This window comes from Spea bombifrons, chromosome 13, assembly GCF_027358695.1.
Source record: "Spea bombifrons isolate aSpeBom1 chromosome 13, aSpeBom1.2.pri, whole genome shotgun sequence".
In the NCBI taxonomy this organism is placed as follows: Eukaryota; Metazoa; Chordata; class Amphibia; order Anura; family Pelobatidae; genus Spea; species Spea bombifrons.
Window position 1 is genome coordinate 4,970,459 of NC_071099.1, and position 26,915 is coordinate 4,997,373.

Below are 26,915 nucleotides of genomic sequence, written 5' to 3' on the forward strand. Positions count from 1 at the left end.
GCTCGAATATAGGCCTCACCCTTAAAGTCTGGTGCTATTTTAAAGAAAAAAAATATCTTTAGAGAAGAAATACACATTTTATCTAATGAACAGGCATGCATGTATTTTAACATTTTTGGTATCTATTATACAGTTAGTCAGCATATGTTATATACAAACAGAATACCAATAGCCATTTTAAGGTCCTCCCCCTAAATTAATAATGCACCTTACTTATAGATATGCCCCTCTGCTCCCTGATATGTCACTCTGTGCCCCGGATATGCTTTATAACCCCTGATATGCCACTCTGTCCCCCAGATATGCCACACTGACCCCCAGATATGCGTTATGCCCCCTAGAAGTACCACTCTGCCCCCTGATATGCCACTCTGCTTCCTAGAAGTGACACCCCCGACTTACCAATGCACCCCCAGACTCCCTGGTGTGTAGTGGGGCCCCGTGGAAGTGCCGGTAGCAGAGGTTGTCTACGCGAATCCAGGTCCCGGGTGTCGGGTGATACTTAAAAGACCTAAAGTGGGGGGGTGGCCTATATTCAGGCCAATACGGTATGCTGTTTTGGTTGTGGTGATGGAAGATGTGGCATATCACTGTCAGACTCAAGATATACTGTATATTAGTTGGGAGTTATACTGTACCAACGTCAGGCTCAGTATATATTTATGGGAGTTATGTTGTACCACCCTCAGTGTCAAAATCTGAATACATCACTGGGTTTGAGGAAATTTGCGTTACTATAATTTTTTTTTAACTAATATCATGAATTTCTTTGTTATTTATCAGTCTACTTTCCTTAAAATTACCTCTGTATAGATACAGTAGGGGGCACAATTTTCTGTTCTTGCCTCTGATGCAAAAGGAGCTAGCTACAGCTTTGCTCCTCTTGTTCAGCAGCTTCTTTAAAGTCAGAACCCCAGATGTCACTAATGCAGTTAGAGTAATGCTTATTGGGGGCATCACTGATCACCTGTTTGGAGGCTGTGGATAAAGATGGGACTGGTGAACTGTTTGGGGGCAAAGCTGGCACTTTGGGAAGCCGGGGGGGGGGCAAAAAAGGTGGAGTGGTTGCCATTAGGGCTGAAACAACTAATCGATAAAATCGATAATAATCGATTATGAAAATCGTTGTCAACGAATTTCATCATCGATTAATCGGATCGATTTTTATCGATTATAAAAAGAGGTTTTTTTCAGAGCAAATGCTCTGAAAAACCCCTCTCCTTATATAATCCGACCTCAAACAGAGATTGGATTATAACACCGGAATCCAGATCCCCCGCAACGCTGCAGGGGACCTGGATTCCCCTCACTGTCGGCCGGTCTCTCACTTCCGTCTCTCTCCCCCCTCCCATAGACCCCTCTGACTCCTCCCCCCTCCCATACGTCACTCTGCCTCTCTACCCGGCACCGTTACTGAAGACACTTTCCCTGCAGCTTCATAGAAGCCTCAGTGTAAGTGAAGGTGAGTGACGGAGTCTGTCTGTGCGATGCAGACCCCCACCGGCTAACAGAGAATCATCCTCTCTGATGGCCGGTGAGGGTCTGCATCGCACAGACAGACTCCGTTACTGCCCTTCACTTACACTGAGGCTTCTATGAAGCTGCAATGAAAGTGCCTTCAGTAACGGAGCCGGGTAGAGAGGCAGAGCGGTGTATGGGAGGGGGGAGGAGTCAGAGGGGTGTATGGGAGCCACCCTCCAATACACCACTCTGGCTCCTCCCCCTCTCATACGCCACTCTGCCTCTCTACCCGGCTCCCTGGTGTCTTGTCAGAAACGGAGGTTCACAGGAGGCAGAGTGGAGTATGGGAGGGGGGAGGAGGCAAAGTGATGTATGGGAGGGGGAGGAGCCAATGTGATGTATGGGAGGAGGCAGAGTGGAGTATGGGAGGAGCCAGAGTGATGTATGGGGGGGAGGAGGCAGAGTGGTATATGGGAGGGGGAGGAGGCAAAGTGATGTATGGGAGGGGAGGAGCCAGAGTGGTGTATGGGCGGGGGAGGAGCCAGAGTGGCGTATGGGAGGGGGAGGAGCCAGAGTGGTGTATGGGAGGGGAGGAGTCAGAGTGGTGTATGGGAGGGGGAGGAGCCAGAGTGGTGTATGGGTGAGTTATAGTGGTGTATGGGGGGTATTATGAATTTTTAGGGCATATAGGGGGTATAAGGCATATGGATATTAGGCATATCAGGGGGCATAAACATATCTGGGGGTAAAAGGTATATCAGGGGGCTCAGTGGCATATAGGGGGTATAAGACATCGATATTAGGCATATCAGGGGGGCATAAAACAAATCTGGGGGTAAAAGGTATATCAGGGGGCTCAGTTGCATATCACTGGCATATAAGGAGTATAAGGCATATCAGGGGGCACAGTGGAATCTGGCATATAAGAGGTATAAGGCATATATGGGGGCAGAGTGGCAAGCTGGGGGTCAGATGTGCATAACTGGGGGCAGTTTGGTAAATAAAAAAATTTAAACAAGGCTTTTTTCTCAGTTTTTATTAAATATGAAAAATAGTTAACATATGAATTAATATTTACTAATAACTTTGTATTAAAACCTAGTTTGAGAAGCACTGTGTTTGGGTTCTTGTAGCTTTTATTATTATGTCAGTAAAATAAGAAGGTGAATAGAGAGAGAGAGGCCATTGCAATAAAGAGATGAAAGTGTAAATTGTACGTTTTTTATTGCAATTTTTCTTCAATTTAAAATAATGTATTTTTTTATCCGATTAATCGATTAATCGAAAAAATAATCGGCCAACTAATCGATTATTAAAATAATCGTTAGTTGCAGCCCTAGTTGCCATGGTTAGAGGGGTTATGTTTGTTAAGGGGAGACATTAGCAATATTGCCACACCTACCTGGGAGCGCCAAAAAAAATTGTAGCGAGGTGTCAGTGACCGTAAGCTCAGCCCTATCCTGTGCACAAACTAAAGCCCATAAAGACATGATTTGATGAGTTTGGTATTGAGGAACTTAAGTGGCCTGCACGGAGCCCTGACCTTAGCCTCTTTGAACACCTTTTGAATAAATTGGAATGCAGATTGTCAGTCTGGCCTCATTTAACATCAGTGCCTGACATCACGTGTGCTCTTTTGGCTAAATGGAAGCACATACCAAAATCTTGTGGAAAGCCTTCCTAAAAGAGTGCAAGCTGCCAAGAAGGGAGCAACTCCATGTTAATGCTTATATAGTTGTGATTGTCAGGTGCCCACATACGTTTGGTCATTTCGTATATAATTCAATAACATCTAAATAGGTGATTCATCAATCCAAAATGCAAAAAATCATTACTATAAGTATTTCTGTTAAACTGTAAAGATCAAAGGGTAAAGATCCAAATGTAAAAAATACAGGGTTCTTTTCTTACCCCAGAAAACACTGTCTCTGATTCTTAATAGTAGATGCCAATATATAAGGTCTATATACCCACTAGCACTTCAGAATATATACTGAGAAGAAATGCAAGAAATATAACATGTGAATTTACCTTATTAAAATAAATACACTCAGGTAGGGCTGCAACTAATGATTTGCCTTATAACCCCCTATATGACACTGTGCCCCCATATGCCTTATAACCCCTAAATGCCACTGTGCCCCAGATATGCCTTATAACCCCCTATATGCCACTCTGCCCCCCTGATATGCCTTATACCCCCAGATATGTCACTCTGCCCCCTCCCCGACTTACCCCCCGTGGTCCAGACACTTTGGTGTCTAGTGGGGGCAGCCGATGAGCATCTGCGCGATGCGCGTAGACAACCTCTGCTGCTGGTTGGCACTTTCGCTGGAGCTTCTATGACTGAGCACCGGAAGGTTATGTGACGCGAGTGATCCATCATAGAAGCACCAGTGGAAGTGCTGGCAGTAACAGAGGTTGTCTGCGCGCATCGTGCAGACGCCCATCGGCTGTAAGAGGGGAGGATACAGGTCTCCTGCAGCGCTGCGGGGGATCTGGCTCTTAATGTTATAGTCACTATAAGACGAGGGGTATTTTTCTGAGCATTTGCTCTAAAAAAACCCCTTATCTTATATTCGATAAAATCGATTCAACTAATCGATAATGAAATTCGTTGGCAATGATTTTCATTATCGATTATTATCAATTTTATTGATTAGTTGTTGCAGCCCTACACTCAGGAAAAACTAGCATGCACCCTAGTCGTTGATGTAGATTGCTACACTTAGGTTGGGCCCTGTTTACCTCTCAGTAGGCTACTTTGTGTCAAGTAGGGCAATTTTTTCATTTTTGAAAATGAATTACACTTTTTTCTACAACTGTATTACCCCTAGGTTGTGCTAAAACATTTACATTTTAACCCCTTGAGAGGTTTAAATACCTTTTTTGGTGCCCTTCATGTTTAGCTACAATTTTCTTCTTTCTCATTAAGTGTACCACAGAATTGTATATTTGGGTCTTTTTCAGGATAAGAAGGGCTTTCTTCAATTACCATATCATGTAATATACTATAAACAAATATAGTGAAACATTGAAAACAAGGATATTTTCTGAATTTAATTTGAAAATGATTTTACTCATCTACAAAAGCGAATAAAGAAGCCCACTAAATGGATTCTAATATTTCTCCCGAGTTTAGAAATACCCAATGTTTTCAAGGTATAGGGCAATAAGTACAAGTAGCATATTGCCATTTCAAAACCATTTGTTTTTCAAATCTGGTGATACTGCCCCCTTTTAGGGACATCTTTGAAGCTGATCAGTTCAATTTACACCTACAGTATCTCACAAAAGTAAGTACACCCCTCACCTTTTTGTAAATATTTTATTTTAGCTTTTCATGTGACAACACTGAAGAAATGTAAAGTAGTGAGTGTGCAGCCTGTATAACAGTGTGAATTTGCTGTCCCCTCAATATAACTAAACACACAGCCATTAATGTCTAAACCTTGGCAACAAAAGTGAGTACACCCTTAAGTGGAAATGTCCAAATTTGGACCAAAGTGTCAATATCTTGTGTGGCCACCATTATTTTTCCAGCACTGCCTTAACCCTCTTGGGCACGGAGTTCACAAGAGCTTCACTGGTTGCCACTGGAGTCCTCTTCCACTCCTCCATGATGACATCACTGAGCTGGTGGATGTAAGAGACCTTGCGTTGCCCCACCTTCCGTTTGAGGATTCCCCACAGATGCTCAGTAGGGTTTAGGTCTGGAGACATGCTTGGCCAGTCCATCACCTTTACCCTTAGCTTCTTTAGAAAGGCAGTGGCCCTCTTGGAGGTGTGTTTGGGGTCGTTATCAAGTTGGAATATTTCCCTCCGGCCAAGTCTCTGAAGGGAGGGAATCATGCTCTGCTTCAGTAAATGCTGGCATTCATGGTTCCCTCAATGAACCGTAGCTCCCCAGTGCCGGCAGCACTCATGCAGGCCCAGACCATGACACTCCTACCACTTGCTTGACTGTAGGCAAGACACACTTGTCTTTGTACTCCTCACCTGGTTGCCGCCACTTTTACACCATCTGAACCAAATTAGTTTATCTTGGTCTCATCGGACCACAGGACATGGTTTCAGTAATCCATGTCTTTAGTCTGCTTGTCATCAGCAAACTGTTTGCGGGCTTTCTTGTGCATCATCTTTAGAAAATGCAGACCAATTTGATGCAGCGGTGTATGGTCTGAGCACTGACAGGCTGACCCCCCACCCCTTCAACCTCTGCAGCAATGCTGGCAGCACTCATACGTCTATTTTCCAAAGACAACCTCTAGATATGATGCTGAACACGTGCACTGAACTTCTTTGGTCGACCATGGCGAGGCCTGTTCTGAGTGGAACCTGTACTGTGAAACTTCTGGTCTTGCCCATTGTGCTGCAGCTCAGTTTCAGGGTCTTGGCAATCTTCTTATAGCCATGTTAATTAAGAGCAACAATTCCTTTTTTCAGATCCTCAGAGAGTTCTTTGCCATGAGGTGCCATGTTGAACTTCCAGTGACCATTATGAGAGAGTGTGAGAGGGATAATACCAAATTTAACACAACTGCTCCCCATTCACACCTGAGACCTTGTAACACTAATGAATCACATGACACCGGGGAGGGAAAATGGCTAATTGGGCCCAATTTGGACATTTCCACTTTGGGGTGTACTTACTTTTGTTACACATTATTGGCTGTATGTTGAGTTATTTTGAGGGGACAGCACATTTGCACTGTTATACACCTCCTGAGTACAGTGGTACCACCTATGGGTTTGTTGGGTTGTTTGTGTACATGCACAAGGAGCTGTAAATGCACACCTTAAGTACAATGTGTTTGATGGGGTTACTTTCATTGGCTGGGTTCAAAGATGTCCCAAATCGCTGACATCGCTGTCAAACAGCAACCCAATATGTGTTTAGCAACATCTCCTAAGTACAGTAACACCACCCATGCATGGGTTTGTCAGGTTGTCTGGGGGTAAAAGGCCACATTTGGGAAGTGTGCTTTTTTTCATTTTGTTCATTCTATAAGTATGCCCTATTTTTGAAACTGGACAATTCGATTTACCCCATCAAATCATACTTTTATTTTGCATGTCAGTGGTCTTCGAAGTAGTTACATTGTGCCCTGGAGTGGGTGTCTGTTTTTCAGGCATTTTAGTGACACTTTTTAATCTTAGGAGACGATCGTTGATTGAAAAATTTCCAATCTGAAATCTAGCCACTTCCCTGGTTCTGCTGGCATATGAAGACATTTAAGGTCTCTGGAATGGCCTCCCTGCTGCTTCATTACTGCAGTATAGGATTGCAGGCTGGTAGCTCCTTTGGGATCCTGCATGTGACTAGTGTGGCAGTGCCATGTGCGAGAATGACTAGAGCCAGATGTCTAAGGGCCAGATGTCTATCCTGCATTTCTGTTTATTCCCCACCATACCTCCTTCACATGCTGTTTGAAGTATAGGCTAACTCTCTCTATTTACTGGTCCAGCATCCGTTACACTGCCTCATCCCACAGGCTTATAGATGGAGAGTGCATGAGGTTTTAGCACTAGTTATTAGCAGGACTGGACTGACCTAGCAGTGCAAAATTTCCAATCTGAAAACCAACCACTTCCTTTGCTTTGCCAGAATATGACAATTGTCAAGGTCTCTGGAATTGCCTACTTGCTGCTTCATTACTACAGGATAGGGTTGCAGGATGGCAGCTCCTCTGGGAGGCTGGCACTCAGTGAGGACACATCATGTAACCCTGCACTACTAGCACGGCAGTGCCATGTGCGAGTGGGACTGGAGTCAGATGTCTGAGACAGGTAAGTGTGTATGTTTGTAGCTATGTAGTTTGCATAGTGGTGATAGAGTAGGGTGTGTGACTGATCCTTTACGTGAAATGTAAACATTTAGCACTACTGCTTTACAAGATATTATCTAGGGTGTGTGCTAATTTTTCTTGAGTGTATTTTTTTTAAAGAAAGTGATAAAGCATTGCTAGATCAGTATAGGAAAATACATATTCTAAATAAGTGCTAGTGGTTATCCAGGCCTCTATATAAATATTGGCCGTTTTTATTAATTTTTGTTATCACATTCTTTCTTACATTTATGTTGGTCCTTTTAATCTTTACAATTTAACCGAAAAACTTATAGTAATGATTAATAACTTTGAGTCCCCTATTTAGATGTTTTAACTTATATATCCAATTAATCAAGGTGAATTTAAAAAATTGACTGACTTAGATATTTGTAGTAGTAATACAAATGAGGTACCAAAACCTGACTAAAGCCTTCTTCAATCACTCTCATCTCAAAAGGACCAGGCTGTGTTTTACCTTTTGTATACCCTTTGGAACCGAGGCTGTTTTAACACTTTTGCAGTGCTCGTGTTTAGCTGCAATTTTCTCCTCACTCACTTAGTGTACCCACACAAGTTACCATTTTTACCATACCATACCATATTATCTAATTTCCCATAACAAAACCTGCTAAATAGATTTTACTATTTGTCCTGAGTTTAGAAATACCCAATGTTTTTTTTTTTTTTTGTAAGTTATTGGGCAATAAGTACAAGTAGCATTTTGCTATTTTAAAACCATTTTATTTTCTGCCACATGTGCTATTTCGGGTATTTTTTAAGCCGGCCAATGCAATTTACCCAATCAAACCATATTTTTTTGAAAACTAGACACCTCAAGGTATTTCAAATGCTGGTATTTTTGTGTTTTTGTATCATGAAAATTGTCACTTTCAAACAAGACCCCAATATGTGTTCAGCAACATCTCCCGAGTACAGTGGTGGGTTTGTCTGGTTGTTTGGTAAAACGCCACATTTAGGAAGTGCACATTTTTTAACTTGGAACTTTTACATCTGGTCCTACTGCCCCCATGTCCTAATAGGGCCAACTTTGAAGCCAGCTAATTCAATTTACCCCATCAAACCATATATTTTTGAAAACTAAACACCCCAGGGTATTTCAAATGGTAGTATTTTAACCCTTTCCATGCATGAGATTCTACCACCAGCCTTTGCCACAGTTTGTGATAGTAATTGTTTTTGTTTCAACCCACCCTGGGCAAACAACATATATATATATACATCCTCTAGAAATTAGGTAATAACAATTCGGTAACGTGTTATCCTCTTTTAGGGTTTGTGGATATCAATAGTAGAGCTCAAAGACAGACTTGGATTATGAATATTTTAATAACAAAAAGACAAATGTTACACAGTGCCACAATTACAAAAAACAAGACATACAAAAGAAAAAAAACAGGCAAGCAGTTCTTAAAAGCAATGAGACACAGGATCCTCACTCACGAGTTCATCAATAAGCAAGCCTGTGGAAACTCCTTAAATCCAGATGGTTCCTTGAGAGTCAATTGTGGAGTTCTGCTTTGAGGTCGCTGCATTGCCTCTAAATCAGACTCTTTTGCAAGAAAACACCCCTTTGATCACATGACCAATTATATGACACCTTTCCGAAGAATTGGTTCCCATCTTTGATCTGACAATACGTTATGGTGGGGTAAAGGTGATGGAAACCCTTCCGCTTAAGCTAGAAATGGAATTCCTGTAACTAAGGATCCTTATCAGTTGGGCCATGTCTCACCACTGGGGTCCTCTGGGAAGGTGACACCTCTTGCCAAAACAGATACAGAGGGCATGCACAAAGAAACACATTTAAATCAACATCAGATTAACCCAATTAATGCTAACACAAAGGAATAAACCACCTCTGCTGGATTACCCTTCCATGCATCCATTACATCATATGAGTTAATCATGACAGTGAGTGTTCGATGTCGCTGAATGCCTCGTGAAGTTTAGGAGGTGATCGTTGATCTCCTCCTAAACTTTTAAAACATATACACATACACATATATACATACATATATATAAATACATATACATATATATACATATACATAATGTTTGCCTACCTTTCCTCTGTTAGTTACTTTTCCTCCTCCTCTTCGTTCTTCCTCTTGACTCTTCTTCTTCTTCTTCTGTCCTTCCGGTGCAGTAAAGAAGGTGGGTGTGGCTTCAGTGCTGTGTGCCGGGATCTGACATCAAATCCCGACGCACAGCATCAGTTCCCGCTCCCTTGATTGATTTTAAGCCGGTTGGGGTGAGATTTTTGATCTCCCCAACCGAGCTTGCTCCTCCAGGGGCAGACATTAATGTCCGTCTCTGGAGGAGTGCCAGCGTCACCCTGGACGGACTGCTGCCCCCCCCAGCTCCCCGTTTGGTACTGTGCGCACGATGTTAGATCGTGTGCGCTCCCTCGAAAAGTTATGCGCGCGCGCACAAGCGCACAGCTTAGAGGGAACACTGGTCATAATTGTCCCAGGAATTCAATAAGTTCAATACAATAGACACATCCCATGTATGATGGTATTTAGGAAGAGGGGGGCGTTTGAAACGGATACCCCTCATGAGCTTGCATACTAAAGGATGCTTACTTGAAGGAAATCCATTGATGAGAGCGTGATTGGAGGAAATAGCCAATCTGTACACATTGATGGTACGATAAGCTTTACCAGAGTCAAACTGGGATGAAAGGAAATTTAGAATCTTGGTTACATTGGAATGTACGGGATCCACCTCCCTTTCCATGCACCAAAGCTTCCAGGCAGATCCGTAATTAGTTCTGGTACCCGGAGCCCAGGTTTCGGAAAGGATACATCTAGCCGAGTCTGAAATTTCCGGATCAAGTTGTGCTGCCCTGATACTAGGCAGGCCACAAGGGGTAACTGGTGGGAGAGGACCAGAGGGTGGAAGTTCCCTGCTGGGTCGAGGAGGATGTCCTGATGGAAAGGAAGGGTACTCGGGAAATCTATTAGGATACTCAATAGAAAACCATGGTTGTGTTTGCCACCATGGAACAACTAGGGCCAGGACTGCTCTCTGGGAGCATGTAAGGAGGAGAACCCTGGAGATCATGGAGAAGGGGGGAAAGGCATAGTTGATCCCTTCTGACCAGTCCTGAAGGAAAGCATCCTGGCCTTCGGCTTCCGGGTCTGGTCGCCAGCTGAAGAATCGGGAAAGTTGAGTGTTCAGTCTCGAGGAAAACAGATCTATGGCAAATGGGCCCCAAAGGGTTGAAAGGGTCAGAAAAACTGAGGGATTCAGTTTCCAGTCGCTGGAATCTGTGAGAAAACGTGAGTTCCAATCCGCTATGGTGTTGGATAGCCCTGGCAGATATTCTGCTCTGAGAAAGATGTCTCGCTCTAGACAGAAGTGCCATAAGGTCTTGGTAATATCTGCTAGGAGTTTGGACTTGGTCCCCCCAGACGGTTCACATACTGAACCGCGGGTATATTGTCCATCTTGAGGAGAACGCAACAATGAGTTTTGTCCTTCGCTAAACTCCTTATTGCGAAAAACCCTGCCAGTAATTCCAAACAGTTGTTGTGAAGATTGAGTTCTGTTATGGACCACTTCCCTCCGGTGGAGATTGAGCCGCAACGAGCTCCCCAACCCAAACGACTGGCATCGGACTCTATGACTATGTCTGGGAATGAGCTGAAGATTGCTCTTCCATTCCATCTGCGAAGGTGGAGAAGCCACCACCGTAGTTCTTCTTCAGTGTCTGGGGTTAGGGAAATCTCGTCTGAATATCCCAGACCATTGCGGAGATGTTGAGCCTTCAAACGTTGAAGTGCTCGATAATGGAGGGGAGCAGGGAAAATGGCTTGGATAGAGGCTGACAAAAGGCCTACTACTCGAGCTAGGGATCTGATAGAGATCAGGCGTTTGTTCAGAATAGAGGAAATCTCTTTCCTTATGGTTTTGAGTTTCCTTGGAGGAAGACTCAGTGTAGCGGACTGTGAATTGACTAGGAATCCCAGAAATTCTATTTCCTGGGTTGGAGACAGAATGGATTTCTCCCTGTTGATGATAAAACCTAAGTTTGAGAGAAGGGAAACTGTCCAAGATTTGTGAAGAGAGATGGTCTCTAGGTCTTGAGACATTATAAGGATGTTGTCTAGATATATAATGAGTCTGACACCCCTGCTGCGTAGTAGTGATACTACGGGTTTGAGTAATTTGGTAAAGCACCATGGTGCAGAAGACAACCCAAATGGCAAGCATGTAAATTGCCATTTCATATTCTTCCAGAGGAATTGGAGAAATGGGGTAGTGACAAATATTAGAAAATAAATGAAAGCAATTTAAACCACATAACTGAGGTAAAAAAATACAATTCAGAGAGCAAAAAACAGTTGGTACTTATCTGTGCAGCTGAGCAGCAAGAAAGAGTTTGGTTGGGGATCTACACCTACTTATCCTCTACTGCATGCTGATTGGCTACTCAGTGTTCTATTGTGTCTTTCAAGTTTGGATGTTTTTGTTTGTTCCACCAAACTTTGTATTTAACTATTTTGCTGCTGAAGTAGTAAAGAAGGAATTTAATGCATAATATGAAGCCTCCTGTCGGTAATAAAATCCTTAATTAAGTCACAATGTTATTGCCAGCAGGGCAAACTCTAACACCCCCCTCCCCATTAATTTGCTTTCGAACACCTGAAAGAACCTCATGGCAGCACCCCCTACCAGCTCAGTGCTCAAAGCAGCATCATATATGGTAGGGAGTCCCTGGTAACTTAATACATTATGAAAAACAATATTTCATTTGTTACATTTTCAGCACAATAGTAAGCAAGCATGAAGTAGGGCAAAATAAAGTATATATATTTTAAGGTGGTCCACAGCACTAAATTTGGTTCATCAGTTCTGTTTACTCTCTGCCATAGAAAAACAGTTGATGTTATCAGAGATCCTAGATAATTTCTATAGACATGCTATACTTTTTATTGCACCTCTCATCAGAAATTTTTCATTATTTTTGTAGGGGTGATCCTGATAAATGTGACATCTGGGGGAATACACCTCTGCATCTCTCTGCAGCCAATGGGCACTTAAACTGCCTGTCCTTTCTAGTATCGTTTGGAGCCAACATTTGGTGTCTGGATAATGATTATCACACGCCACTGGATATGGCAGCCACCAAGGGCCACATGGAATGTGTGCGTTACCTGGATTCTATTGCGGCTAAACAGACTAGTTTGAATCCTAAACTAGTTAGCAAGTTGAAAGATCGAGCATTCCGTGAGGCTGAGAGGAGGATAAGAAACTGTGCAAAGCTGCAGCGCAAACATCATGAGCGCATGGAAAGACGTTACCGCAAAGAGTTGACTGACCATTCGGACACCATGAGCTTTTCCAGCTATTCCAGGTAAACGTATTATACAATTGACATTGTTACATATTAATATAGAATTTGACAGCAGATAAGAATCAACTAGTTGGCTCGTTTTTCTCATGTAAATTATCTTAGATTCAGGATAACCTAATGCATGTTTAAATTCCTGCACTGTAATAGGCTCAGCCTCTTTTGATGGAAGGCTACTCATTAAAGTAAAACAAACCTATTTATATTACATCCAGTGTACATCTACATCTTTTAATAAGCAAACCATTAACCATTTTAAATATATCCAGGCGATAATTTCCACTGGGCCTTTTTGTTATTTTTCAGTGAACTGGCACACCCCTGTTTGTCAGGGTTAGATTGGAGGCAGATAAACTCCCGGGGGAGTAAAACAGGTTTAACATTAATTATAATAATTAAGTACGCTCTCTATCTGGACGTTTTGCAGGGAGTGTATCATGTCACAGGTTGTGTCTGTCTCACAGTCTCTAGTAAGCACATGTTACCTCTATGTGCAGGTGAGTGAATACAGTAGAATTCAGCTAATAATCATGGATCCGAGGCAGTTGTGAATTACTGCCATTTATTGCCACTGTTTCTTTACAGATGCTGATTTCCTCATTGAGAATTCAGTGTGTTCAGGTTTCATGTCTACCTAGGATGGTGGTCATTTGTTTTTAATGTCTTCCAGCTTTTATTGTTATTGTTCAGGACCATTCCTGTGTATTTTTATGAATTAACACAATAGCTACTAAAATACTTTTATAATGAATGTGGTAAAAAAAAGTGGTGAGAAAAGAATCCTATTGGTATATAAGAGTTTACCTAAATCCCTGGTAGTTGTATGTTAAAATGTAGACTAAGCAAAAATTTGTGTATGTATCCTTCCATATTGATGATTTTCACCTCTTCAATCATTTTTAGGGCTGAAACAACTAATCGATAAAATCGATAATAATCGATAATGAAAATCGTTGTCAACGAATTTCATCATCGATTAATCGGATCGATTTTTATCGATTTATAAAAAGAGGTTTTTTTCAGAGCAAATGCTCTGAAAAACTCCTCTCCTTATATAATCCGACCTCAAACAGAGATCGGATTATAACACCGGAATCCAGATCCCCCGCAACGCTGCAGGAGACCTGGATTCCCCTCACTGTCGGCTGGTCTCTCACTTCCGTCTCTCTCCCCCTCCCATCTGCCTCCTCCCCCCTCCCATACATCACTCTGCCTCTTTACCCGGCTCCGTTACTGAAGGCACTTTCCCTGCAGCTTCATAGAAGCCTCAGTGTAAGTGAAGGTGAGTAACGGAGTCTGTCTGTGCGATACAGACCCCCACCGGCTGACAGAGAATCATCCTCTCTGATAGCCGGTGAGGGTCTGCATCGCACAGACAGACTCCGTTACTGCCCTTCACTTACACTGTGGCTTCTATGAAGCTGCAATGAAAGTGCCTTCAGTAACGGAGCCGGGTAGAGAGGCAGAGCGGTGTATGGGAGGGGGGAGGAGTCAGAGGGGTGTATGGGAGCCACCCTCCAATACACCACTCTGGCTCCTCCCCCTCTCATACGCCACTCTGCCTCTCTACCCGGCTCCCTGGTGTCTTGTCAGAAACGGAGGTTCACAGGAGGCAGAGTGGAGTATGGGAGGGGGGAGGAGGCAAAGTGATGTATGGGAGGGGGAGGAGCCAACGTGATGTATGGGAGGAGGCAGAGTGGAGTATGGGAGGGGGAGGAACCAGAGTGGTGTATGGGAGGAGGCAGAGTGGAGTATGGGGGGGAGGAGCCAAAGTGATGTATGGGAGGGGAGGAGGCAGAGTGGTATATGGGAGGGGGAGGAGGCAAAGTGATGTATGGGAGGGGAGGAGCCAAAGTGGTGTATGGGAGGGGGAGGAGGCATAGTGGAGTATGAGAGGGGGGAGGAGCCAGAGTGGTGTATGGGAGGGGTGTTTGGGAGGGGGAGGAGCCAGAGTGGTGTATGGGAGGAGGCAGAGTGGTGTATGGGTGAGTTATAGTGGTGTATGGGGGGTATTATGAATTTTTAGGGCATATAGGGGTTATAAGGCATATGGATATTAGACATATCAGGGGGGCATAAACATATCTGGGGGTAAAAGGTGTATCAGGGGGCTCAGTGGCATATAGGGGGTATAAGACATCGATATTAGGCATATCAGGGGGGCATAAAACAAATCTGGGGGTAAAAGGTATATCAGGGGGCTCAGTTGCATATCACTGGCATATAAGGAGTATAAGGCATATCAGGGGCACAGTGGCATATCGGGGGCACAGTGGAATCTGGCATATAAGAGGTATAAGGCATATATGGGGGCAGAGTGGCAAGCTGGGGGTCAGATGTGCATAACTGGGGGCAGTTTGGTAAATTAAAAAATTTAAACAAGGCTTTTTTCTCAGTTTTTATTAAATATGAAAAATAGTTAACATATGAATTAATATTTACTAATAACTTTGTATTAAAACCTAGTTTGAGAAGCACTGTGTTTGGGTTCTTGTAGCTTTTATTATTATGTCAGTAAAATAAGAAGGTGAATAGAGAGAGGCCATTGCAATAAAGAGATGAAAGTGTAAATTGTACGTTTTTTATTGCAATTTTTCTTCAATTTAAAATAATGTATTTTTTTATCCGATTAATCGACAAAATAATCGGCCAACTAATCGATTATTAAAATAATCGTTAGTTGCAGCCCTACTCCCACATATGCCACGCTGCCTCCCACATATGCCACTCCACTCTACCCCCACTTATGCCACTGTGCCTGATATGGCTTATACCCCCTGATACACCACTCCATCCTCCCCAGACATGCCACACTGCCTCCCAGACATGCCACGCTGGCCTCCCCACATATGCCTTATATACCGTATATGCCTTATACCCCCAGATATGTCACTCCATCCTCCCCAGATATGCCTTATACCCCCCCAGATATCTCATAGTCCCCTCATAGAGTCACAGACCTGTTCACAGCACACCGACACCATACTTTTATAAATAAGTACTGGGTTAATCTTCACTAACCCCCGGAATTTAGATTCCCCTTAGTCTGCCCCCCTTTACCTCTAACTGCGCCTTAAGTTAACTTTATTAAATTAACCCTCAGTCCTCATCATTAAATTAACCATAAACACCCCATTAACCATAACTATCCCTAAATTAACTCTAAATACCCCATCAAACACAACTACCCTAAATTAACCCTAAACATCCCATTAATCACAGCATCCCCTAATTTAACCCTAAAGACCCCCATCAACCACAACAGCCCCTAAATTAACCCTAAACACCCCATTAACCACAACTGCCTCAAATTAACCCCAAACACCCCATTAACCACAGCTGCTCCTATATTAACCCTAAACACCCCATTAACCATAACTGCCCCTAAATTAACCCTAAACACCCCATTAACCATAGCTGCCCCTAAATTAACCTTAAACACCCCATTAACCATAGCTGCCCCTAAACACCCCATTAACCATAACTGCCCCTAAAATAACCCTAAACACCCCATTAACCATAACTGCCCCTAAATTAACCCCCACCTCCCCTAACTTTCAGCAGCCCAAATATTAATTTTATACTTACAGTTAGATGAGTGTCACAGCCATGTGGTTCTGGCCTTCTGGGAGAAGGAAGGGGCGGGGCCAGTTGTCACAGTGATTACAGGGAGGGACTGGTAAGTAGGAGCTGCTGCTGTGAGTCAGACTAAACGATTATATAATGAGGGGTATTTTTCAGAGCGTTTGCTCTGAAAAAACCCTCATTTTATAATCGATAAAAATCGATTCAACTAATGGATAATGAAATTAGTTGGCAACGAATTTCATTATCGATTATTATCGATTTTATCGATTAGTTGTTGCAGCCCTAGTATGCTGTATGGAAGGTATTAACAGTGGGCATTAATCATTTTTCACTACTGACATTTAACATGAATGGAAGATGGAATTGTATCCCTGTCAATGTTTTTTTACATTCTAATGTATGATGGTAAGAAGTTTATATTTGTTTTATCTACAAGGTGGAGTTTAAGTAAAAGCTTTGTTAGTTACAATTTTTTTTCCTCAACAGCTCTGTAAGCCAGCGTTTTCCCAGTGCCACATTGCTTACCACCATGCCATATTCTCATGCTGCGGGCACCACCAAAGGCAAGACTAAGATGCAAAAGAAGTTAGAGAAGAGGAAACAGATAGAAGGAACATTCAAAATATATGAGGATGGTAGAAAGAGCGTGCGCTCACTCTCAGGCCTTCAACTGGGAAACGATGTCATGTTTGTAAAACAAGGCACCTATGCAAGCCCTCGTGAACGTAGTCGCCAACATTTGCGTGATATGTTTCTGCCAGAGGAAGACTCCCTCTCTCGGGCTGTTAGTGACCCTGGACTTCATGGAGATTCTGCTCATTCTGAGGTCAGCACTGACTCAGGACATGATTCTTTGTTCACCAGGCCAGGTTTAGGCACTATGGTTTTTCGGAGGAACTACCTAAGCAGCGGACTGTTTGGAATGGGGAGAGACGAAACCAATGGTTTGCATGGAGGGGAAAATGAAGAGATAATGCTTCAAAGTCGTCTTAAACGATCTTCAAGTCTGGATGATAGCATTGGAAGTGCTGGCAGTTTGGAAGGGAGAAATGAGCAGGAACTGCCTTGGGAGGAAGATGAGTTGGGGTTAGATGATGGAGAAGAGCCAGAAACCAGTCCCTTGGAAACATTCTTGGCTTCACTGCAGATGTCTGAGCTCTTCTCCCTACTGCAAGATGAGAAGATTGACTTGGCAGCCCTCACCCTATGCTCAGACCATGACCTTAAGAGTATTTCCATCCCGTTGGGCCCCAGAAAAAAGATTCTGGATGGGATTCTAAGGCGGAAGCAAGCACTGGAGAGGTTCACGGTCATGGGGGATACAGAACTGTAAGTGATTGACCTTTAGTTAAAGGCATGAACTGTGGACTTGTGTAACCCAACAGTGATTAAAATTATCAGAGCATGATCTTCAAATTCTATTTTCACTGGCATCTTCAGTATGGTTTCTCCATACCAAAATTATAAAGATTTAATCCTAACATTTACGATGCTGCCATGGATACAATTGCAATATCTCTTCTGTATCTGTCAATAATATTGTTGAATGTGCTTTGACATTGTACGCCGTCTTGTGTGACACTTGTATATTGTTAAAGGCAGGGCTCGACAAATCCCAGGCGCCAGGTCGCCATGGCGACTCAGAATTTTGTCCTGGCGCCTAGGAGTTTGTCAGCCTATTACATCCACAAAAAATGCCCCCGTGTCACCACACGGGGGCGCTGCTGCTGCTGTCTGCCCAGGAGTCTGGGCAGACAGCACAGCCACTCAGAGCCCGCCCCCGAGCCTGTGATCACTCCCACGGAGTGATCCTGTAGGCTGAAACCGTGATTGCAGGGAAACCTGCAATAGCGTTTTCAGCTGCCACAGGCAGCTTCAGGAAAGGGGGTTCAGTGTTGATTGGGTCCCCACACAAGTGTGGGGACCTGACACAACACCCCCCTGCTGCCTGATCGCTCCATGAGAGCGACAGGGCAGCGTTAACCCCTTCAATGCCGCGATCGCGGCATTTAGGGGTTAATTCTCGTTTTTCAAGGGGCTCTGCTGCTGGTGGTCTGCCTGGAAGTCCAGGCAGACCAGCAACAGCAAAAACGAGCCCCCACAAGCCCTTTGATGACTCCTGTAGGCATGGAAGCCTACAGCAGTCATCAGAGACTCCCCCCTGCAATGGCTGGTCTATAGACCAGCAATTGCTTCCCAGCTGCCAGAGGCAGCTTCAGTGACAGGGGGAGAGGGTTCTTTGGTCTCCACATGAGTGTGGAGACCAGCCCCAACACCCCCCTGCTGCCTGATCGCTCCATGAGAGCGACAGTGCAGCGTTAACCCCTTCAATTCCACAATTGTCTATAACACATTCGTGGCATTGCAGTTAACATTTGTCCCCACAAGCTTGTGGGGACTAAATATCAGTCAATGCTGTGCTCCAATGGAACATCAGCATTGAAAGTGTTAAAAAAAAATATATATATATCAAAAAAATAATTTAAAAAAACCCCCCAAAAACTAGCACTGACCTGAAAGTCCAGGGTGCTTCCAGGTCAAACGCTGTGAGTTTAGTAAGTGGGCTGATGATGATCGGATCACTCCTAACCAACTGTTAGTTTAAAAAAAAATCCTGGCTCCTAACTTTTTTAGCTGGCGCCTAGATTCACAACAAATTTGTCAAGCCCTGGTTAAAGGGACACTCCAGTCATCAAATTCTCTTTAATGCATATGATAGATACTTTTTCCCATTTAATTATTGTGTGGTCCTCACTGCATTTGCCCCTTTATGTGTCTAGCCAAACCACCATGTTATATGACGTATTCGCTCGAATGACAGGGGATTTTCAGAGCAAATGCTGTCAGAAATATATTCAAGGTCATTTTATAATCATACCTCAATTAGAGGTCTGACTACAAGACTAAGATCCAGATCCCCGCGGCGCTGCAGGGGACCTTGATCCTCCTCTCTGGCCACAATTCTGGGGATGTATTGTAACTCTTGGGGGTACATACAGGGGTGTAAGGCATATCAGGGAGACAGAGTGGCAAATAGGGGGTATAAGGCATGTTTGGGTCGGCAGAGTGGCAAATAGGGGGTATAAGGCATATCTGGGGGGCAGAGTGGCAAGCCTAGGGGCAGATTGGGAAATAAAAAAAAAACAAGAAATGCATTTTTCTCAATCATAGTTTTTATTAAATATAAAAAACTTTACATGTGAATTCATGTTTCCTAGCACTCTTCTGCTACAGCTCAGCTTCTCCCTAAGATAATCAATTTTATTGTATTTATTTATTTGACAGGTTTAAAATGCATATAAAAGTACTTACAAAGTATTTAATTTTTTGAGAAAACCATTAAGGACTGTTCCTTTAAACATTTTATTAATCTGTGCCTCAGCATCATTAATATATCTGATTCCTTTTTTTATACAGATAGTAAAGTCAACCAAGAAACCCAATGACAGTGCCAGAAAACTGAATGACCAATCGCTGGGCTAGTAACTGCTCTGTCTTTTCCATGCCAAATGTGTGCCATTGATCATGACACAAAATATTAGCATATCACATGGTCCAGTAATCTGCCAAAACAGAATTGCATTCCTGTTCATATGGAGAAATGTGGGACTGGGAAGATATCAGGCCTGTGCTGTCATGTGCTATTTTCCTCAAAATATATGCTTGCCTATTCCTAGTGCTGGGCTACCTAATAAACGCATGTAGACAAGCAATGTTTTTTGACCACTCTTGTATGTTAAAATAGATAAAAATATACTTATATAATTATATATATATATATATCTTTATTATATAGTTATATTATTATTGGAACTTTATTATCACATATGCTCCAACACAGCTGGTGTTCGCAAATGAGGCGCTACATGTCTGGAAGCTATCGTATGTGGTCATCTAATTTTATCTGAGCTGGGATCCGTGACTAAGTGACAAAGTTAAAGAATGCAATAGCAAAGATAGAGGCTGGCAAACTATAGCTGTCAAAATTAAATGTAATAAAAATGATTTCAATATACTTTAAGATTGCTTAATATGTTTATTGTCCTAGCATCACTTTATTAACATGGACATCCACGGGATTTTCTACAGGGAGGGGGCAAACTATCTTCCCCACCTTTTCCCTCCTCCACCAGACACTTGGTTGTTTTCCAGCAATTATGGTAACGTTAGGCACTCAAAGTACTGCATTTACATTTGTCATGACATTCAGACAACCAAATGGATAGCTGAGAATCATGAGATGTGCATCCCACAGCAGCTGTAGTGCCAATCCATAACATTATAAAAAGTAACTTTGGCACTCCAGTTGCAGAGTACTCACTTCTGCATGATGCGTAACATATCAGACTAGCTGAGAGTGATGTGAACCGGAGTATCAACTAATCCTAGCTGCAATACATATTAGAAATAAAACTACCCTGTGTCTGCAGCCGGCAAACTGTGTCTCTACCCAGGCATGGACTGTGTCTATGAAGAAGCAGCTACCACAGTGAAGGGGAGGAGACCAGCTAGATGGAGAGGAAGAGAGCAGACCAAACCTGACAGCAGGGCGTGTACAGAATTAAAGGTTTTTTTGACGACTACTGGGTGTTTTCTGTCTTGATAACATATTCCAGAAAGCCTACTGTTTCTCCATCCTCTGCTGCTGTTCCAGTGGGCCTCTTTGACACCTATGTTCATTAGTGAGGTTTTCTTAAGTATATCTGCACTAATTGTACTAAAATAATCACATTTAAGTTTAATCATGTTGTACATGATTAACAAATCATGTACAAGTATGAGCCCTTGGTAAATATGAAGAAAACATTAACCTTTTGATCTTTTCTTCAATAAATATACAAAAAAACTCTCATGGATATCAAACAATTGCAAACGCAACATGTGTTTATCTGAAAAAAATTATGAAATATATGCGTGGCACAATTATGAATTCATATGAGAAAAATAAATTTGAAGTAACAATGGATTGGATTGAAGTCCTAGTGATATCTTATTTTTTTAGTACATCCGGGTGACTGGAAATTGTTCAACCATGATATTTGATAACACATAGGTCAGATTCCCTCATTCATTACTCATTTATCACAATGGATAAGACCAAGGAATATCTGTGATGTGTGGCAAAAGGTTTTTGAACTTCACAAAATGGAGGGTGGCTATATGAAAATGCCAATTTCCACCATCAGGGCAATCATTAACCCCTTGATGACAATTGCCGGTCCGGGCACGTCACCGAAAATCAAGTCGATAACGACAATTGACGTGCCAGGACCGGCACGTCTTTAAACAGGTGGAGAAAGCAAACTATTTTCGCTTTCTGCACCGAAACAGCGTTGCTGTAATGCCTCGACCTCGAGGCATTCAGCAACGCCATGATCAGCACAAAGGGGCCATCTCTGGCCCCTCCCCGGGGCGTCAACATCCGCCATACTTTGGCGGCGGACGCCCCTTTTTAAACTTAAATGGTGTCGCTGGAATGCCTCGATCAGGAGGCATCCAGCGACACCAAACACTTACCTTGGGATGGACTGTGACCGCTCCGGGAAAAAAAAACAATAAAGACGAAAAAGTTCGCTAGACGGTCTCCAGACCCTCTAGAGAACTCTGACTCCACTTGCAGGTTGAATACAGGTACTGCATTCAACCATGCAAGTCAATGGAGCTCAGCTTTCTAATCACAGTGTGATTAGAAAAAATAAATAAAAAATAAAATAAAAATTAATAATAATTAGAAAAAAATAGTAAAAAAAACAGTAAAATGTAAAAATAATTTCCCACTGATGTCACTATCAGGGGAACCTTCAAGTTGAAAAAAAATGTAAAATTTTTTTTAAAAAAAGGCCAAAAAAAAAATATATATATAAAAAATATATTTTTGTGAGCAAGTCCTAAAATTTGCATATTAGCTTAAAACAATTCTCGCATGGAAAGAGTTAAAATACTGGCATATTAAATGCCCATGTGGTGTCTACTTCTAAAAAATGTATGATTTGATGGGGTAAATTGAATTGGCCGGGTTCAACAAGGTCCCAATTAACACGAGGGGAAGGATGGCCACACATCTAATTTCCAATTAGAAAAATGCACACTACCAAATGTGGCCTTTTAGTTCCCCCAACAAATGACAAACCCATGCATGTGGGGTATCACTGTACTCATAAGATGTTGCTGAACACATATTGGGGTGTCGTGTGACAGCGGCATATACCAGGAGCTGTAAATTCATACATAAAGTAGGTGTGTGTGGGAAAAATACACACACAAAAATACTACTGCAAACTTTGAAACAATGCTGGTGGTAAAATGTGTTAATGCAAAGAGTTAAAATACCAGCATTTAAAATACCCTGGGGTCTGTAGTTTTCTAAAATATATGGGTTTATTGGGCACACTGAAATGGCCCGGCTCAAAGATGTACCAAATAGGGCGTGGGCAGACTATCCCCAAATGCCAAAGTTCAACATTGAAAAATGCGCATGTCCCAAATGTGGCCCTTTTGCCCCCAAACAGCCAGGCAAAATCATTCATGTGAGGTATCGCTGTACTCAGGAGATGTTGCTGAACACATATTGGGGTGTTTTATGATAGTGACATATACCAGAACCTGTTTATTCATACCTGAAGTAAAATGTGTGTGAAAAAACAAATGCAAAAAAATTACTACCATAAAGTTTGACAAAGGCTGATGGTAGAATAAGTGCTTGGAAAGGGTTAAAATACTAGCATTTGGAATACCCTAGGCTGTCTAGTTTTCAAAAATATATGACTTGATGGGGTAAATTGCATTGGCCGGGTTCAAAGATACCCGAAATGGCACATGGGGGGAAGAATTACCAGATCTGGAAAAAATGGCTTTGAAATAGCAAAACGCTACCTGTACTTATTGCCCCATGATGTGTAGAAAAAAGCAAAAAAACATAAAAACATTGGCTATTTCTAAACTCAGGACAAATAGTAGAATCTATTTAGCAGGTTTTTTTATTACATTTTATAGATGAGTAAAAGATTTTTCAACTAAAAGTTAGAAACAGTCATTTTTTTCTAAATGTTTCACCATATTTTATACTTTTTTTAATAGAAAATAATGATACAATCAAAACAATGTCATCTAAAGAAAGCCCTTCTTGTCCTGAAAAAAACAATATCTAATGTGTGTGGGTTCAGTAAACGGGAAAGAAGAAAATTACAGCTGAACACGAGCAGCGCAGAAATGTTAAAACGGCCATTGTCACAAAGGGTACAAAAAGTAAAATCAGCCTTTGTCACGAAGGGGTTAAGAAGGTCCAGTCAACTGGAAATGTTATGAATCAACCTGGAAGAGGACATGTGTCTATATTGTCTCAATGCACTGTGAAGAGGATGGTTTGAGTGGCCAAAAAATCTCGCCCAGATGGTGTTGCTACAAAGCCTCGACATTGAGGCATCCAGTGACATAAAAAATGTAGGGGTTCCATACGATCGCTCCTAGGAATGGTCGTACTCACCATATTGAAAGGCTATATTTATCTCAATTATGACGGTGCCCAGCGGTTAAAAAAGGTCACAATCTCAGCCAGTATTGCTAAAGTGCCTCTAAAAAAGTCAGGGGCCCCATTTGATCGCTCCTAGAAGCATTTCGAACAGCCACAGACCCTCCTAAGACTGCAAGTACTGGAGCCAACTTTGCAGGTCATTGGAGCCCAGTTCACTAATCAATATGTAATCAATGAAATAAAATTGCAATTTTAAGAATAGTTAAAAAAGAAATAAAAATTTAATACAATTTAAAAATAATAAAAATATCCCAGTGATGTCACCATGACAGTTCAATGAAAATATGCTAAAAAAATTGGCTGCTGAACACATATTTGTATGTTATTTGGCAGAGACATATACTAGGAGCTGTATATTCATAGCTGAAAAAAAAATACGAAAGCTGGTAGTAGAATTAGTATTAATTGAAAGAGTTAAAATACATATATATTTGATGGAGGTAAATTGAACCAACCGCCATCAAAGATGTCCCAAATAGTACATGCAGGCCATGTATCAAAATTCCAAGTTGAAAACTGAATTGCGCATGTCCTAAATATGTCCTTTTACCTCCCAAGCAACCCAGCAGATCCATGCATGGTATCACTGTACTCAGGGGATGTTGCTGAACACAAATTTGTTTGGGAGTGACACATACCAAGGACTGAAAAATTCATACTTGAAGTACAATGTGTGGGGGGGGGGCACAATTGCTACCACAAAGTTTGACAAAGGCTAGTAGTAGAATTAGTGCATGGAACTAGCATCTGTCCTTATGGGTTTTTTCTGCCAGAGGACCTGGACATTTTCTTAGAACATATATCGAAGAAACCCCTGACTGCCTCAGTAAGAAAGCTTAAAATGGGCTGTGGTTGGATCTTCCAGCAAGATAACAATTCAAAATATTCATCAAAATCAGCACAAAAAGGTTTATTGGCCACAAAATTAAGGTCCTGCTATGGTCATCCCAGTCCCCTGACTTGAGCTGTGTGATGAACTGAAGAGGAGAGTCGGCCATTGTCGACCTTGAAATGCGAAGGCTCTGGAGAGATTCTGTATGGAGGAATAGTCTATCTAGATATTATAGATAGATATGTTAATAGCCAGTTTGTTTCTGTATAAGTTGTTATGGACATAAGCAGGCATAAGCACAATTGTTTGTATGGTGTTTATAGAAAATTTGTTCTGTGCTGATTGTCCCAAATAGGGGGCAGACTCACTGGCAAATTATGGCCTTAAAAGTTCTAATTCAAGTCCATAGCAGTTTTAGTGGTTTCACAGTAGTTGCATTTTGGGTCTGTAATTTAACTTTTATAAATGATATAGTTATAGACAATTCCTAAACTTGTATTGAATACCTTCTTATTGTGAATTTTGCAAAATCAAACATTTTACATTTAAATCAGTACTTGATATGCTTTCATAGGGAAGGTTTTATATGTTGCTGAAAATAAGGCAACATCTTTCTGTTTTTTCGGCAATATATGGCCTCCTTTTGGGGCGTTGGATGCCATTTGTGGCCTCCATATATACAAAATTATACCTTACCCTGTGGGACTCTCACTCTTCCTCCTTTTGAGCCATTACATACAATTTCTGTTCATCTACAGTACTGTCTTTTTTACATGCTACCGCCTCTGCAAGAAGAATTCCCTTTTCCTAAGTCTTAGGTAAAGTTCTTAAGCCCTGAATGGCCTAGCAAGGAGTTGAGCCCCAAGTTAAGAGGGCAGGGACTTAAAAGAACAAGTACTCATACAAGCCAGAGGTTGATGCACAGCGCAGTTAGTCAGATAAGTCAGGTACGGTACACAGGATCAAAATAATTAGGCAGAGGAGTAGCCATGTAAGCCAAGCGTCACTAACAGCAAACACAAACTCCAACTCAGGAAACAGAATAGCAGTACTGCTAAGAAGTTCCAGATTTTTAAATCCGGTAACCAGTAAGCCCTGTCTGGAAGTTTTGTCAAAGGTGCGCGTCTTGCTGCGCAACATCTTTTCCAACCAGCTGGTGAGTCCATTTTCTTGGGACCTCCATGTAAGCAAGGGGTCCCGCCAACATGCCAACAACAATCTGTGAAGGATTTGCTCTGAAAAAACCCTCATCTTATATTCAATAAAATCGATTCAACTAATCGATAATAAAATTTGTTGGCAACAATTTTCATTATCGATTATTAAGGATTTTATCGATTAGTTGTTGCAGCCCTAAAAAATAGACATGGACATATATTTATGACAGATCAAACAAGGTGGTGACATGATTTATTTTTCAATACAAATCCTAAATTACATTATAATATTAAGATGAATTTGATTGCATAGTTTAATAAATACATAAATAAGTTATACAAATAAACACAAATGTATTTATTATTGACATTTCTAATAGGTATATTATATTGGATGATGTAGATTAATATATGGAACACACAATATTATATATAGTGCTGTATATGGGCCTAGAGCAGCACTTTACAGGGAGCGGCATAAAACGACAATCCCGAGTTGCTCGTCCGAAGCAGCATTTCCTTGGTCCCCTACAAAGCATAATTTCCCCACCCGCTTAGTAATTTTCACTAGCGGCGCCCACAAAGATTATTAACCGGCACCAATCTCAGAGAACAGATACAAGCTGTATGGTGACAAACATGGCCCTGTTAAGAGACATAGATGGCCCTGTTAAGCTATTTGGGGACAGATGGCATGTACACTATATGGACAAATATATTGGGACACACCTCTTAATTATTCAGTTCAGGAGTTTCAATCAGACTCATTGCCACAGGTGTATAAAATCAAGCACCTAGCCATGCACTCTGCATTTACAAACATTTGAAGTAAAAAAAAAAAAAAAAAGGTTCTGAAGAGTGTCCCTAAGGCACGTTTGTTTAGTGTAATAGACTGCAATATGTAAGTAAGTAAAAGATCCACTTGGGAGAGAAAAAGATTTCATGCGGTCATGAAAAAGCAGGCCAAAAACCAGTATGGAACGTCATTAAGAAAGTAGCATTGTGCGCTCCTGCGTACAGAGACTTCCATTATGAATGGATCCATTCATGAGTAATGAGTGCTGCTGATCGGAGTTATTCAATGGCAGGCTGGATTGCTGTCAACAGCAGTTCCCGATGCCAGAAGTCTTGTGAA

At 41.9% G+C, this 26,915-nt stretch overlaps 1 protein-coding gene across 2 annotated transcripts in view; it reads left to right on the forward strand.

Annotated features, from left to right (window-relative positions):
* Window positions 1–19,973, forward strand: part of USH1G (USH1 protein network component sans) — a 39,440-nt gene extending 19,467 nt beyond the window's left edge. Inside the window, exons 2-4 of one of the 2 annotated variants that reach the window (XM_053453869.1) lie at window positions 12,292–12,675; window positions 16,747–17,589; window positions 19,678–19,973. In XM_053453869.1, coding sequence (XP_053309844.1) covers window positions 12,292–12,675; window positions 16,747–17,589; window positions 19,678–19,681 — 1,231 coding nt within the window. In that variant the 3' untranslated portion in view covers window positions 19,682–19,973. Of the gene's footprint in view, window positions 1–12,291; window positions 12,676–16,746; window positions 17,594–19,677 lie in introns of those variants that run through there. The other variant, XM_053453870.1, reaches the window with a different exon arrangement.
* The last annotated feature ends 6,942 nt before the right edge of the window (window positions 19,974–26,915 follow it).